Source organism: Stigmatopora nigra, chromosome 7, assembly GCF_051989575.1.
Source record: "Stigmatopora nigra isolate UIUO_SnigA chromosome 7, RoL_Snig_1.1, whole genome shotgun sequence".
Taxonomy (NCBI): domain Eukaryota; kingdom Metazoa; phylum Chordata; class Actinopteri; order Syngnathiformes; family Syngnathidae; genus Stigmatopora; species Stigmatopora nigra.
This window is the reverse complement of record NC_135514.1, coordinates 15,103,311-15,119,197: the sequence shown is the minus strand read 5'-3', so window position 1 is coordinate 15,119,197 and position 15,887 is coordinate 15,103,311. Positions and strand designations below refer to the sequence as shown.

The window sequence follows — 15,887 nt, the reverse complement described above, 5'->3', positions numbered from 1 at the left end:
TAAGAAAATAAGTATGCAAATGACAGGTTTCTTCAATTTTTAGTAATATAGAAAACATAAAATACCCTCTCCTCTTCAAGAAGTAGTCAGAGCCATTGTGTGACGTCACTTATACCCAAGTATACATCTTTTGAAAAGGGGTAATTAAGAGGAAGGGCAAGGTGGACACTTCCTGAAAAATTTGTTTAGGAAAAACTATAATATTTTTTGCTGGGATGTATATAATCAAGGTTTTGATTATATATGGATGTTATTTTTATGAATTTTAGACAAATAATGACATCCATTTTGTAAAAATTATATGTTGAAATTGAAATTCTTGCATATACAGTGGCGTCTTGACTTAAGAGTTTGAGTCGTTACAAAAGCGACATTTGTCACTTGAATCTTTTTCATTGAAATGCAAATTGATTGCAACTTCCTCAAAAAACTGACAAGTTTCTGAGATTTTAAAGGGTAGTTTGGATTGTCTTTTGCGTAGAAAAGATAATAAATTCGAGTTACTCATATGTCAAGGTCATTTTTTTTTGCCTTTTTTTTGGAGCGTGTGGCGTCCATTGTTTGTGTCTTTTAGAGACATTTGCTTTCTTCTGCCGGAATGTTCCCCCGTGACCTTGCAGAGTTTTCTCCCGCATCTCTGTCTTGTTTGGAATGTCATCAAATGTTATTTAATACTCACAACAGGAAGTGGGCGCTCTCACATTTCCTCTTTTCCCGCTATTAGGCCCCCCCGAGGCATGTTTTTATGGACTAAAATAAGAAAATCAATGTTGGTGCTGTTGGCAACCTCATTAAAACCAGTGGAGGGTTATTTTAAGGGTTGAAAATGGTTGTTTTTAAGTTTAGCTTTAAAAGAGAAGTGGTGTTGCGTTCAAGTGCCGTCCGGTTTCATACAACCTCAGAATGCTGGTTTATTTGTATATGTTTTTAGCACTATAAATGTGAGTTGACAACCTCATGATGATATGATATTATGAATTCTCCTATGAATCCATTTGAAATTAGAATTAAATAGTTTTGGATGAATTAGGAGATTTTTTTAAGGTCACTTTTGGGTGTTTTTTTTTTCAATGACAATCTAAAATATAGGGTAAAAAAATAATTGTAGGGTCGACATGCCTGCAAAGAAAATGTATTTTTAAAAGGTTTTTTGCAATTTTGCGGAAATCAAATAAATCTAAAATTTGGGGGTGATTTTAGATATATTTAGATTTTTTTTTTTTTTTTTTACAAATGAATTAAAAGAACTGTATTAAAAGCCCTGAATATTCTGTTTTTTAAAGATCTAAAACAATGTTTATTTTAGCTTTTTTAATATATATTTTTAGAGTTTACAAAATAATTTTTGAACTAAAAACACAGAAAAAAATGATTAAAAAATACAATCATTGATTTAAAAGGGGGAAAATCAGGAAATGTAATATACTCCATTTTAATTTGATCCTAAAACAGAAAGTCGTCCCTCATGATTGACTTTCCCGGGCCGCACAAAATGATCCCGCGGAGCCAAATTTGGCCCGCGGGCCTCGACTTTGACACCCATATGTCAGACTAAGACTAGCTCGACGATACGCGCAGTGGAGGACTTTATTGACAGTTTCATTATTGCAAGTCAGACATCAGATGACCTTTTGACCCCTTCAGGTGTCTTACTTCTCGTGAAATGACCAAATTTTCTCCGAGATGACCACGTCGTCCCCTCGCCCCGTCCCGACCCTGACCGTCCTCCCCCCGTCCTCCGACACCGAGTCCTGGTCCCACTCGCCGAGCCCCCGGTCCCCCCGCCCCGGCGGCCGCCACCCGCGCCTCTACCGCGGCCGAAGCCGGACCAAAAAACGGGTCGCCGACAAACGCCCGGCGACCCCGCAGATTGTAATCGAGGAGGAAATTAGCTCCGCCTTCCCCCCTGTCGCGGACTCTGATACCAGGAAGGAGGATCCGGGTCAGGACCTCCTTCTTCCACCTTCTCGGTCATGGCCACGTAGTCCTTCTCCTAGTCGGCGGTCCCGGTGGTCCCTTAGGAGCCTGCTGGGAAGGGATTCAGACTGGGAAAGTTGCAGGTTAGTGCGCTGGACATTTGGGAATATTGTCCCTTTTAGTTGTCTTCAACAAGTGCATTCTCAATCGGATTCAGGTCAGGGGATTTGCTATTGTCATTCTGCATATTGTGAATGATAAAAATGATTATCTGACTATTTTTTATCAAATTAATTGATTGTTAAGACCTCAAAATTGGCTAAATTCTCTTTTTTTGGCATGTTAGTAGTTAATAGTCTCAGTTTATAAAAGTGTATATATTTTTTCTTTGACATTTTATGGATTAAGGAAGTGTGATAGTATTAATACCAGCGTGTATTTTTAATATTTTTATGAATTTCAAAAAATATATTTAAAAAAATAATTAAATTAAAAAAAAAATCCAGAACAAAATATGCTATGTAGAGAAGCCGTGATATTTGAGGGATTACTGTATTTTTTTAATTTAACCAAAATCAGATATTTGCAAACATTTGCTTTTCAATTTAAGATTTTTATTTCAATTTTTTTGGCGGTGCCTAGTTTTCAACAAAAATAGATTTTTTTAGAATATAACAGGAACAAAATTATATTATTATATTTATAAATTAGCCAGTTAATCCACACCACAAACGGAATTAGCAACTAGCCGTTTTTCAAAATAATAGTTTTCACGATCATTTAATTTCTCCAAATTACTTTAAATTCCTTTTATGTTCTTGAAAAGAATTCCAATTTAAATGCAATTTTGGGCCAAGAAGACATTTTTAATGTTTTCCTGTAAAACATACCCTCCGAATTAAGATTAATTTAATCTTAATTTATTCAAATAGCGCTTCTAAATGAGCAAAAACTAATCTGTTTAACAAAAACACAAACAAACAGCTTGTATTGAGAACAAAATGTAGTTTGCCAAAAAACTCCAAAGAGAAAATAAATCCGACGTTGTGTCGTCTATCAAATGTGCATCAATACCAATCTGCTAATCCCATTTAATCCCAACAACACGCTTGCTTATTTTTGACCGTCAACTCAACCGAGCCGTCACAACATGCCGGGAGGCGGGGCTCCCGCGCTCCCTACTCGCCCTCGAATCATGACATCACCCTCGGCCAATGGTATTCCGGCTCTCGCCCGATGATGTCACAAAGGCCCAATCAGAGAAGGCTCTGTGTGGTGAGGGTAATCTCCCCACTACTCTTTCTCAACATCTCATCTTGCTTTTAATGTTGTTACAGTTAACATGTTGATGGTCTTCCTGCTATAAAACCACGGGAAGTCCATGCTATGTTAGCATAAACCCAAATTAGCATTTTAGCACCTTCTTTTTACCTAAAACGCATGGAAAAAGTTGACAATTTGTCCATCCCTGGGCTAGATTTTTGCTTTTTTGACACAATTTAATGTTTTTTCAATGTCTAGGGAGGAAGAAGTCCATGCTAATTTAGCATGAACCCAAATTAGCATTTCAGCAACCTCTTTTTACCTAAAACACTTGGAAAAAGTTGACAATTTGTCCATCCTTGGGCTAGATTTTTGCTTTTTTTTACACAATTTAATGTTTTTTTTAATGTGTAGGGAGGAATTAGTCCATGCTACGTTAGCATAAACACAAATTAGCATTTTAGCACCATCTTTTTACGTAAAACGCATGGAAAAAGTTGACAATTTGTCCATCATTAGGCTATATGCTTACTTTTTTGACACAATTTTATGATTTTTTTATGTGAAGGAAGGAAGAAGTCCATGCTACTTTAGCATAAACCCAAATTAGCATATTAGCGCCCTCTTTTTACCTAAATTGCATGGAAAAAGTTGACAATTTGTCCATCCCTGGGCTAGATGTTTGCTTTTTTGACACAATTTAATGTTTTTTTTTTAATGTGTAGGGAGGAAAAAGTGCTCGTGATTTTGCGTTAGCTTGACGCAATGCTAGTTGCGCGGCGGGAAAGAAGATAAAACATCGAGATTGAGGTTACTGGATTATGATGTGTGCTCTAATCCCGAGTGGATTCTAGGATCGCTAAATTTCACAGATTATTGAGAAGAGTTTAATTGAAAAGGAACTCATTAGTTCCCATTGACAGTTAAAGACGTCCAATTTGGACATTTTGTTGTTTAAATTGTTTAAATGTTTGTTAGCGATGATTGACAGGCAAGCCATTGTCATTCGATATTTTTGGGTACCAAAATGAAGTTAAAATACTGTCAAAACGTCATTCAAAGATTTTCCCATTAATAAAAACATGCAATAGGTCAAAAAGTACACTATTTATAAACATGACTCATCTAAATTCACTTGAATGGAAGAACGTCATTTTCACAACCATGTTGCAATATTGTGAGAAATTTTGCAACTCAGCGAGAATGATCAAGAAGGGAAAGTGTTTTATTTATATCAACAATACAGCTGTGAAGATGACGCTCGTCATATTTTTTAGCTTTTTTTGTTCTTGACCAGGTTTAACTCATTCACTGCCATTGACGTTGATAGGCGTCGAATACATTTTGACCAAATTTGAACCCTTTTTTTCCGAGCTCCCTTGAAATGCTCTCTTATCTATGCCCTCCAGCCACAGTTTGTTTTATCTGAAACCCACTCCCTCCCCTCCTGGCATTCAAATGCACCCCCTCCCCCATCTGCAAACCGAGGGGGGATTACGGATGGACGGCAGGCCGACGGCGGGCGGCTCATCCTATGCAGCCAGCCGTCGTCTGTCCGCTATGGTCCGATTTTAGCATCCCTTTTCGTCCCCGCCGCAGGATCGTTTGAGCTCGGGTACATCGAAGAGGAGACGCGCGGGTCTCGTATGTTTATTTTCGGACTTTTGTTGGGGACCACGAACGCCCCATGACATGTTCGAGTAAGTCATTCGACGGAACGTTTATCTTAATAATCACCTTTTTTACTCTCTCACGAAGCTTGTACAATTACGATTAAGCGAAGTAATTTCATTCCATTTCAATACAATCTCTTTTATTGGAAAAAATATATGATAATAATAATAAACGAGGGTGATGCGTTCATGTGTATCCCGGTCGCTCAGCGGTCATCCGGTCACAGTCTCCCGTCGCTCGCTCCCTCCCTCCCCGCTGAATAAACACGACAGCCTCCGTACACCCACAACCGGTTGCTCTTCAACCGGGAGCGTTCAGAACTCTATCCGCCTCACCGTGCCTCTTTCTCGGCGTGTTTTTTGCTAGCTTGTCGGGTCTCCGGAGCTTGACGAGATTGATGCTAATGTAGCCACGGTGCTAACTTGCTAGCCCTCGTCGAGTGGGTTGCAAATGAATGAATTTACGTGGAAGAGTGATATTAAATAAGATGAATTATGTGTTATTGGCTGACATTTTGTATATTTTGTTGTTGAATAAGACGTTTAGTTTCGCTGGAGGTTGGAACGACTTGTAAACAAACGCTGACACAGATTCTCATCACTAAGCCCATTTAATAGGCTAATGCTAGGCACCGTGGTAGGATTCGGTCATTAGTGGCTGATTATTTCCACTTAACATAGCGTATTTAGTGAATAAGGTCACCATTTACGCAGTCTTGTACAATAATAAACATTGTTTTCTTTTGTGACCATGTGGTCCGAAAGCAGCTTTTTGTTTTGTTTTATTGGACAACCCTGCTTAATATTGTGTTCAGGTTGGTTATTATTTAGCTCAAGTTAGAAGTTTAACCTTTTTCTATGGCACGATAAATGTTGTTATTAAAAATTGAATCACATTTGAGGGGAACATTTCGCTAAAATTAGGGAATTTACTTGAACCAAAACTGAAAATTAAAAGGATTTACTTTTACTTCCATGTTAATTTTGGTAGGTTAATCCTGAACATGGCCGTGCATTTTTATCAATTATTAAAGATTTTTGACATATAAAATTTGTAAAGAAAATTAACAAATTTTATTTAGAAGTGCCGCCAAATGTTAGCATTCAGCTGCTACTTTTATTTTTGTTTTTTGATAATTATTTTGTACTAGGAAGACCAACTAAAATAGAAAATGGCGGCCTGTGTACCATATTATTGTTTTTGTTTATTTTTTTTATTTAAAAAAAAAGCTACAGCATGTCTACGTGACTTTTTCAACGATTTTCCACCGTAATCAACTTTTCATGCAAGATTTTATCATAATTTTCCATATTTTCAACCCGAAAAGCTACCTCTCCCTTTTCTTTAAGAAACATACACACAATTTCTACAAATGATACACACACAGTGATTTGTTATGACCGTTACCGACTGTAACCGAGGCCAACTGCTTTATCGGTCAAAATTGGTTCAAACTGATATGGCGACCTATCGTTTTGTTTGTCTTTCTAAAAGAAATATTAACATTTGTCTCGTTTTTTTGCAGCACGGCTAGTAACTCTCCACGCAGCACTCCGGGCAGCTCGCCTTCCCTGCGGCGACGGGTGTTGGGCGGCGGCAGCCGGGCGAGCGAACATGATTTGACGGGCGAGAAAAGTAGCGGAGGAGGCGGCTCGGACAGCCCCCTACCGTCCATTCCCTCGGCGTCCTCGCTGTCCTCGGCCTATCCGATAGCGTCCCGCCATTTTAGGAGCAATGCCAAGGTAATTTCATTGTTATTATCAGTGTTATTTATGTCTATTAACTGTAATTGTTGTTTTTTTGTCTTTTTAGAAAATGCAAAGCTGGTACAATGTGAGTATTTGTTTTAGATTGCTTCATTCTGTGGTGCTTTTGTTTTTTTGTTGACGTTTTTGGTTTAAATTTTTTAGGTCCTCAGCCCAACGTACAAGCAACGAAACGAAGACTTTCGTAAAATCTTCAAGAAACTTCCAGATACGGAGCGACTCATTGTGGGTAAGTCAATTTAATTCAATTATTTTTATTGTCGTACAAGAAGAATTACTTTAAAAAGCTTCAACATCAAGTGCACTAATAATAACAACAGACAAATACATACCTGTCAATTAAAATCATGACTCTTAACTTGCGTTAACACGACACACAATCCCTTCTGTGCAATAACTTTGGGGTGTGCAATAAGAATGTAAAAAAAAATCACCAAGTAGGGTCACCCCTATTTAAAAAAAATATATAAATCATAATAAAAAATAATAATCAATATAATAATGATGATAATTATAATAATAAATAAAAAATATGAATAATAACTAATAATAATTATAATGATATAATAATGAAAGATAATAATAAATAATAATAATTAAAAATAAAAATGAAAAATTATAATGAAAAATAAAAAATTATAATAAATAAAATAAATACAAAAATACTAATAATACCAATAATCATTCTAATAATAATATAAAAAATAATAAAGAAAGATAACAATAAAAATATTAATACTGATAAATTATAATAAAAAATAAATAAATCATAATATATATTTGTTTATTACTTTTTTCTTATTACACTGCTGAGTTCTATTAGCAAGTGAAGGACGGGGGAGTGGCTTCCGCTCTTGAGTTTCAGCATGGATTTTTTTTAAATTAACCCAAAAAAAAATCCCCCAGAAAAATGACAGCGATGCCGTGAAGCCGCAATAATCGAGGGATTACTGTAGATCCAAACTGACTACTAAAGTGGTTAGCAGCCTATGGAGCTTTAGTGCAAGTACAAGATAAGAAGTTATTCTAGATCAGGTCCTCCTAGGTGTAGAACTCCACTTGATGGCTTTTTGAGAGAAACTGTCCTTGAGTCTGTTTGTCTTGGCTGTCATGGCCCCGGTAGCAGCTTGAAGTGGTCAAAGTCTTTCAAGATTTGGACGTTTGTTGCTGATATTTTAGTCTTTTTTTTTCTGAATGTATTTATTTGTATATCTCCATAGATTACTCGTGCGCTCTGCAAAAGGACATCTTGCTCCAAGGTCGTCTTTATCTGTCGGAGAACTGGCTTTGTTTCTACAGCAACATATTCCGCTGGGAAACCACGGTCAGCAACCGACCCGTTTTGTACTAACGCTCCTCATTCATTCATTGAGTTGACGGGGTATGATTTCAAAATATATTATTAAAAATGGCTTTTTATGTGCTTTTGTAGATCACTATCCTGCTGAAAGACGTCACCTCAATGACCAAGGAGAAGACTGCCAAACTCATTCCAAATGCTATCCAGATAAGCACCGACAATGAGAAGGTCGGCCATTTTTACACACGCACACACACATTACCGTATTTTCACGACTATAAGGCGCACTTGAAAATCTTAAATTTTCCACAAAATAGACAGGGCGCCTTATAATCCAGAGTGCTTTATACATGCAAAAAAAAATGTCATTCATTGAGGGTGCGCCTTAAAAAAATTAGGACCGTGATTTCAGGACTATAAGGCGCACCTAAAAGTCTTTAATTTTCTTCAAAATAGACAGGGCACCTTATAATCCAGTGTGCTTCATACATGCAAAAAAAGTGTCATTCATTGAGGGTGCGCCTTAAAAAAAAAATTAGGACCGTAACTTCAGGACTATAAGGCGCACTTAAAAGTCTTACATTTTCTACAAAATCGACAGTGTGCCTTATAAATCAGTGTACTTTATATATGGAAAAAAATGTAAATGTGTCATTCATTGAGGGTGTGCCTTTAACAAAATAAATTTAAAAAACGTGTCGTATTTTCACGACTATAAGGCGCACTTAAAAGTCTTAAAATTTCTACAAAATAGACAGGGCGCCTTATAATCCAATGTGCTTTATACATGCAAAAAAAAGTGTCATTCATTGAGGGTGCGCCTTAAAAAAAAATTAGGATCGTAACTTCAGGACTATAAGGCGCAATTAAAAGTCTTACATTTTCTACAAAATAGACAGGGTGCCTTATAAATCAGTGTACTTTATATATGGAAAAAAATGTAAATGTGTCATTCATTGAGGGTGTGCCTTTAAAAAAATAAATAAAAAAAAACGTGCCGTATTTTCACGACTATAAGGCGCACTTAAAAGTCTTAAAATGTCTACAAAATAGACAGGGCGCCTTATAATCCAGTGTGCTTTATACATGCAAAAAAAAGTCATTCATTGAGGGTACGCCTTAAAAAAAATTAGGATTGTAACTTCAGGACTATAAAGCGCACTTAAAAGTCTTACATTTTCTACAAAATAGTCTTCTAGTCTTGAAAATATGGTAACTAAATGAACAAAACAATAAAGGTGCTGACTCGGCCACATTAGTCTGTTAACCATCCCTTTTTCTTCATTCCCTTTTGTCATTTTCAGCACTTCTTCACTTCTTTCGGGGCGCGGGATCGCAGCTTCATGATGATTTTCCGCCTGTGGCAGAACGCGCTGATGGACAAGGTGAGATAATAATAATTCCCCAACATTTTTTTCATATTACCTCACCCCAAAGTTATTACACAGAAGGGACCATGTGTCGTGCTACTGAAAGTTGTATATGGGGAAAAAATACTGTCCTTAAACCTATTTATCCATACTTTGTGGGACCTATAGTGTCTCCTAGAGGGCAGTAGCTGGAACAGATTGTTACCAGGGTGGTATGGGTCCCTGATAATGACACCAATCATTTTCTCCTTCAGTCTTTGTCCCCCAAGGAATTGTGGCACATTGTGCACCAATGCTACGGCACCGAGCTAGGCCTGACTAGCGAAGACGACGACTACGTGTCGCCGACCGCCGAACACATGAACGGCTTACTGTGAGTGGCTAGAAACCAAATGCCGATTTTGTGGATTTTTTGAGAATTTTGTCCATTGACTTATTTCGCCAGGCCCGGAGAGGAGTCGGTGTCAGTGGGCGACCTTTTGGAACTGAGCTCCACCTCGCTCCCTTCCTCGGGTAGCTCCCCCCCGCCGCCGCTGGTGCCCTGCAGCCCGGCTAGCCCGCCGTCCACGACCAGCGGCGGTGCGGTGGGCTTGTCCCCGCCCGTCTCCGGCGTCTGCCTGCCCATCGAGGTGCCCTCGGCGTCAAGTTGCCGCCTCAGCTCCGACCCCCCGGAGCCCAGCCCGACCAATTCTCACGGCTCGGCGGCGTCGGGCGCGCCCACTAACATCTCCTCGGTGAGTGGTTGTTGGGAGGGGAAATGTGATTGTTCAATCCGCTTTGAGCCCTTTTTAAAAAAAAAAAGAAACATTGAATTGGTTTGACGTGAATTGGTTTCAATTGAATTGAAAGGACTTGAGTTGAGTTGAACTGACCTGACATGAATTTGATTGACTTGAATTCAATTGACTTTCCTTGACTTTCATTGACTTTAATTTAATTGAAGAATTTAATTGACTTTCAATGAATTGACTTGATCTTAATTGGATTTAATTGACCTTCATTGAATTGACTTGACTTGAATTGAATTGAATTGACTTGAATTTAGTTGAATTCACGTGACTAGAATTGAATTTGAATTCACGTGACTAGAATTGAATTGGATTGACTTGAATTTAGTTGAATTCACGTGACTAGAATTGACTTGAATTGAATTCACTTGAAAATAATTGAATTTACGTGACTTGAATTGACTTGAATCAAATTGATAGATCAATAGATCAGTGTCCTAATTTTTAGTAGGATTATTTGAGGGAATAAATAATAATAAATAAAAATAATAGGATTTAAAAAAAAAATCAGTTAATAAAGCTACAAACAAAAAAAACCATGCCAAAATCCTTTTGCTGCGTATGTGGAAACCAGTATATTGCTAGTCACGACTTGCTAATTCCTGACCTAACCCCATCTTTAAAAAAAAAAATGCTATTTAATATGACAATCTCATTATTTGTGTTTGATGTCTGGATTTATATACTTTCACTCCCATCCTTTTAAAAGTCACATGACCACGCTCTTTCCCACCAGAACCTCGAGGAGGGCGGGGACAGTCCCTTCGAGCTGACCAATCACTCGGCGCTCTTGCCCAACGTCAGCCTGGGGAATCTCTCCTCATTGGACGCCACCAACGACGAGGACCTGCCCACCGACCCCAGCAACTCGTCAGACACGCAGGAGGAGGGTGAGTGTACGCCAACCGATGGAAACGTTAAGAGATTGATTGAAAACTTGACGTCATGGCAACCTTCAAGGTGAGGTGGAGTCCTTTTGCGCCGACCTGAACGGGCGCCTGCACGTCAACGCCGCCGTGCGGATGAGCGTGGACAAGCTACACGACCTGCTCTTCTCTGCCGACACACACTTTATTCGCCATCTCTTCTCGCAGCGACATTTTACTGGTATGTACACACACACACACACGCACAAATAAATCCATGGAGAGAGCCACGGTGAAACATTTTCTGAACCCGATTTATTATTATTTTTTGGGCTTTAGTTGCAGATTTTTTGGGAGAAAAATAAGGGACCAATTATTTTTTTGTTTGTTTTTTTGAGGCTTTAGTTGCAGATTTTATTTTGTGAGAAAAGGAGGACACAATTTGGCATGGCAAGTATTTTGAGAAGTCTTTTTTTTTTGTTGAGAATTTGTGAGATTTTTTTGTTATAAATATATATATATATTTTTGGGGGGCTTTAGTTCCAGATTTTATTTTGGGAGAAAAGGAGACAATTTGGCATTTTATGATTTATTTGAAGTATTTTGAGAAGTATTTTTTTTGTTGAGAATTTGTGAGAATTTTTTTGTAATAAATATATATATATTATTTTTTGGGACGGCCTTAGTTCCAGATTTTATTTTGGGAGAAAAGGGGAACACAATTTGGTATGTTTGGAGATTTATTTGAAGTATTCTGAGAAATCATTTTCTGTAGAGAATTTGTGAGAATTTTTTTTAATGAATATAGTTCAATTTGTTGTTTTTCTTAGTTGTACATTTGTGAGAATTTCTTAAACAAATATAGTTCAATTTATCTTTTTTAGTTGAATTTTCAAGATTTTTTTTAAATGAATATAGTTAAATTTGTCTTTTTTAGTTGAGAATTTGTGAGGATTTTTTTTTTATGAATACCTTGAAATTAGTCTTTCTTTTTAGTTAAGAATTTTTGTAACAAATATAATTCAATGTCTTTTTTGTTGAGAACAGTTCGTTTTTTTACGAATATAGTTATATAAAAGTACAAAAACTGCAAAAATACATATAATTTCCATACCAAATCTCTCCATTACATAACATTTTTTCTCCGAACAAATTTGTCATTTATCCCCACTTTTCTACCACCAAAACAAACAAAAAAAATCCCACAATTTAACAACATCAACCCTTTAAATTAGCACAATTCCCAAAAATCACCACCTCCCAAAACAACATACATTTAATCATCTATCCTATTCCTTCAAACCAGGACACCATCCAACCAATAGGCATCAACCAACCCCCTGTTGCTAGGCGACATTTCGCTCCACTAATTGCGTCCCTATTTTCCCCCTTTTTTTCGCCTCTTCACTCCTTTTTCCTTTCAAAACTGGCCAACATTTCACTGTGACTCCATTCTTTCAGACTTGGCGGTGGGCGAGTGGCGGCCCGACGGCGGCGGGAGCACCAGTCGGGTTCTCAGCTACACCATCGCTCTCAACAACCCACTGGGACCTAAAACGGCCCCCGTGGTGGAGACCCAGGTGGTTGCCAGATCCAAAATCGGTCGCCGTTTTCCGCCAAATCCACCACCTGACCGCCTCCATTTTTTTTTGTTTTTTTAGACGTTGCACAAGAGCAGCGCTCAGGGCGAATGCTACGTTGTGGACTCGGAGGTGATCACCTCGGGAATTCCGTACCAAGACTACTTCTACACCGTGCATCGATACTGCCTTACTGCCATCAAAAAGAACAAGAGCCGCCTCAGGTGACATTTTTTTCTTGTTTTTGTCATGTTGTTATGATTGAAGTACCCTATTTTGCTGTTTAATATACCCCCCTATTTAATATACCTGGGTATATTAAACGGCAGAAGTATATTAAATGGCGCACTAATGAGAAGGTAGCATCCACTACGCCACTGGTGTCAAAGTGGCGGTTGGGGGGCCAAATCTGGCCCGCCGCATCATTTTGTGTGGCCCGGGAAAGTCAATGATGAGTGACGATTTTCTGTTTTAGGATGAAATTAAAATGAAGAGTATAGATGTATAGTAAAGTTCCTGATTTTTTTCCCCGTTTAAATCAATTGTTATTTTTTTATCCATTTTTTACTATGTTTTTAGTTAAAAAATCATTTTGTATTATCTAAAAAAAAATATTTTCTGTTTTTCACTTTAATATGGGAAATAATTAAGGAAACTGGGTTCCTTTTGAAATGAAAAACAAATGATTAAAAATGTTTCCCTTACCAAAAAAATATATATATAATAATATTTTGATGTTTTTTCATAAATGGATTAAAAGAACTGGATTAAAGTCCCTGAATATTACGTTTTTATAAATCTAAAACAATGTTTATTTTAGCTTTTTTTAAATATATTTTTAGATTTTACAAAATGATTTTTTCAACTAAAAATACAAAGAAAAATGGTTTTAATTTATTGCAATTATTGATTTAAAAGGTGAAAAATAAGGAAATATATTCTACATCCATATAATTTTAATCTGATCCTAAAACAGAAAGTTGGCACTCATCATTGACTCACTCGGGCCACACAAATTGATTCGGCGGGCCACATTTGGCCCGCGGGCCGCCACTTGAACACCAGTGATCTTTTTTTGTTTGTTAATAGTGACCTTTGCGAATAAAATTGTCACTTTTAGAACGTAAAATCAAATCGGCATGGTGATTTTTTTTAGGCTTTCCCATTCTACATTTCATCCTAACCATTCAAACTTGAAATCGATGAACCAAAATGGCGCCATTTATTATTATTATTATTTTAACCTTTTCTCTCCTGCTTTTAAATCCAGAGTTTCCTCCGACATCTGCTACAGGAAGCAACCATGGAGTTTAGTCAAAGCTCTGATTGAGAAGAACACGTGGAGCGGTATCGAGGAATACTACCGTCACATGGGTGAGGATTATTTGTTTCCCCCTGGAAAATTATATCCCAATCCGCCATTTTTATTCTAACCATCACTCCCCCCAACAGAAAGTGAAGTCTGCAAATTAGAAACACTACTTCAGTCCGAAGTGACCGTGGTGTCAGCAGGGGGCGCCGGAGAGGCCGTCACGCCATCTCCGGCCTTGCGGCGGCGCAAACGCACATGCTCGCGGCGCCAGTTGGACCGCGAGCGGGAGGTAGGGGGCGCTGGAGAGCGTGGCGACCGAACTATTGGGGAGGAACGCGAACGTCGGGAAGCTGGTAAGTGGTATTTTTCAACATAATTATTGGATTTTTTTTGAGTTATTTTTTATTTTTTTTATATTTATTTGTTTTTACAGGTGCTCAGTACATGAAGCTGGGAGAGCGCGCGCGGGGTGCCGCGCAAAACAGCGTCTCCACCATTCTACTCATCGTCAGTTTCATGTAAGTCACAAAGGGATCCATTCCATCTGGTTAGCTTAGCAGATATAGCATATTATTGTCAATAATATAGAAGTTTTTTACTTAACGTATTTTCCGGCATATAAACCGTATTTGTCCCTCTAAAACAAGGGTGTCAGACTCGGGTTGGTTCGTGGGGGCGCGTTAATGTCAACTCGGTTTTATGTGGCCGGACCATTTTTGATAGAATATTTTTTAAAAAAAAATCTTTATAAATGGATTAAAATAACTGGATTAAAAGCCCTGAATATTCGTTTTTTTATAGATCTAAAACAATGTTTATTTTAGCTTTTTTTAAATATATTTTTAGATTTTACAAAATGATTTTTTAACTAAAAACACAGAAAATTGATTTAAAAGATGACAATTATGGATTAAAAGAACTGGATTTAAAATATCTGAATATTCAGTTTTTAATAGATCAAAAACAATGTTTGTTTGAGCTTTTTTATATATATTTTTAGGTTTTTTGAAAATTATTTTTGAACGAAAAACAGTGAAAAAAATGATTAAAAAATGACAATTATGGATTAAAAGATCTGGATTAAAATCCCTGAATATTCCGTTTTTCATAGATCTAAAACAATGTTTATTTTAGCTTTTTAAAAATATTTTTTTTAGATTTTATAAAATGATTTTTGAACTAAAAACAGAAAAAAATGGATTTAAAAAAATAAAATTATTTACTTAAAGGGGGAAAATCAGGAAATTTAATATACATCTATACTCTTCATTTTAATTTTATCCTAAAACAGAAAGTCGGCACTCATCATTGACTTTCCCTGGCCACACAAAATGATGTGACGGGCCAAATCTGGCCCCCGGGCCGCCACTTTGACACCAGTGATCATTTTTGTTTGTTAATGGGTTGCTTTTTCTCCCTTTGTGGCTCCCCGGACTTCCCTTTTTTGCGTAGGATCTGTATCAGGTACGCAAAACAAAGGCTTTTTAATTCCCTCAGCCACACTTTTTTACAGGAAACTTTGTCTCATTGGACTCAGTATGTGGCCACATAGGCTCCAGCACCCCCACGACCCTAGTGAGGATAAAGCAGTTCAGAAAATGAACAAATAATCAATACTACGGTCTAATCCCACAACCCAAAAACATGTTGGCTAGCCTAGCTGGTCAAACACTGTAAATGACCTAACTCTAGCTATGATTGGTTATCCTTTTCTCTCCTTCTGGCCTGTGATTGGCCCTTGATTTCCTGTAAGCAAGTTCCACCGTGACACTGACATGTTTGTGATCTTATTCCTTGTTGCATCTTTTTTGTAAACGTTGACGACGGTTAGCATTTTGTAAGCTAACGCCCATTTTTTATGTTTTTTTCTGAGCAGCCTGGTGGTGCTGGTGGCCCTCAACATGCTGCTATTCTACAAACTTTACTCTCTGGAGAGGGCCGCGCACACGCTGGAGACGTGGCATTCCTTTTCAGTGGCCGACAGGTGAGTCAAAATGCTATAATAAGGCTAATGGATGATAATTTGTTAGTTAGCCATGTGGTACATTTTT

The 15,887-nt window shown here is 37.6% G+C and overlaps 1 protein-coding gene across 1 annotated transcript in view; it reads left to right on the top strand.

Moving 5' to 3' along the window:
* gramd1a (GRAM domain containing 1A) overlaps positions 1 to 15,887 on the top strand; it is a 29,989-nt gene that overhangs the window by 11,844 nt on the left and 2,258 nt on the right. The window contains exons 5-21 of the mRNA XM_077720377.1: positions 1,645 to 2,060; positions 6,380 to 6,596; positions 6,667 to 6,687; positions 6,765 to 6,849; positions 7,841 to 7,944; positions 8,053 to 8,148; positions 9,225 to 9,305; positions 9,545 to 9,663; positions 9,736 to 10,024; positions 10,815 to 10,968; positions 11,039 to 11,185; positions 12,406 to 12,524; positions 12,606 to 12,748; positions 13,795 to 13,898; positions 13,977 to 14,189; positions 14,270 to 14,354; positions 15,713 to 15,820. Of these exons, the coding sequence (XP_077576503.1) occupies positions 1,684 to 2,060; positions 6,380 to 6,596; positions 6,667 to 6,687; positions 6,765 to 6,849; positions 7,841 to 7,944; positions 8,053 to 8,148; positions 9,225 to 9,305; positions 9,545 to 9,663; positions 9,736 to 10,024; positions 10,815 to 10,968; positions 11,039 to 11,185; positions 12,406 to 12,524; positions 12,606 to 12,748; positions 13,795 to 13,898; positions 13,977 to 14,189; positions 14,270 to 14,354; positions 15,713 to 15,820 (2,462 nt within the window). The 5' untranslated portion in view covers positions 1,645 to 1,683. The remainder of the gene's footprint in view (positions 1 to 1,644; positions 2,061 to 6,379; positions 6,597 to 6,666; positions 6,688 to 6,764; positions 6,850 to 7,840; positions 7,945 to 8,052; positions 8,149 to 9,224; positions 9,306 to 9,544; positions 9,664 to 9,735; positions 10,025 to 10,814; positions 10,969 to 11,038; positions 11,186 to 12,405; positions 12,525 to 12,605; positions 12,749 to 13,794; positions 13,899 to 13,976; positions 14,190 to 14,269; positions 14,355 to 15,712; positions 15,821 to 15,887) is intronic.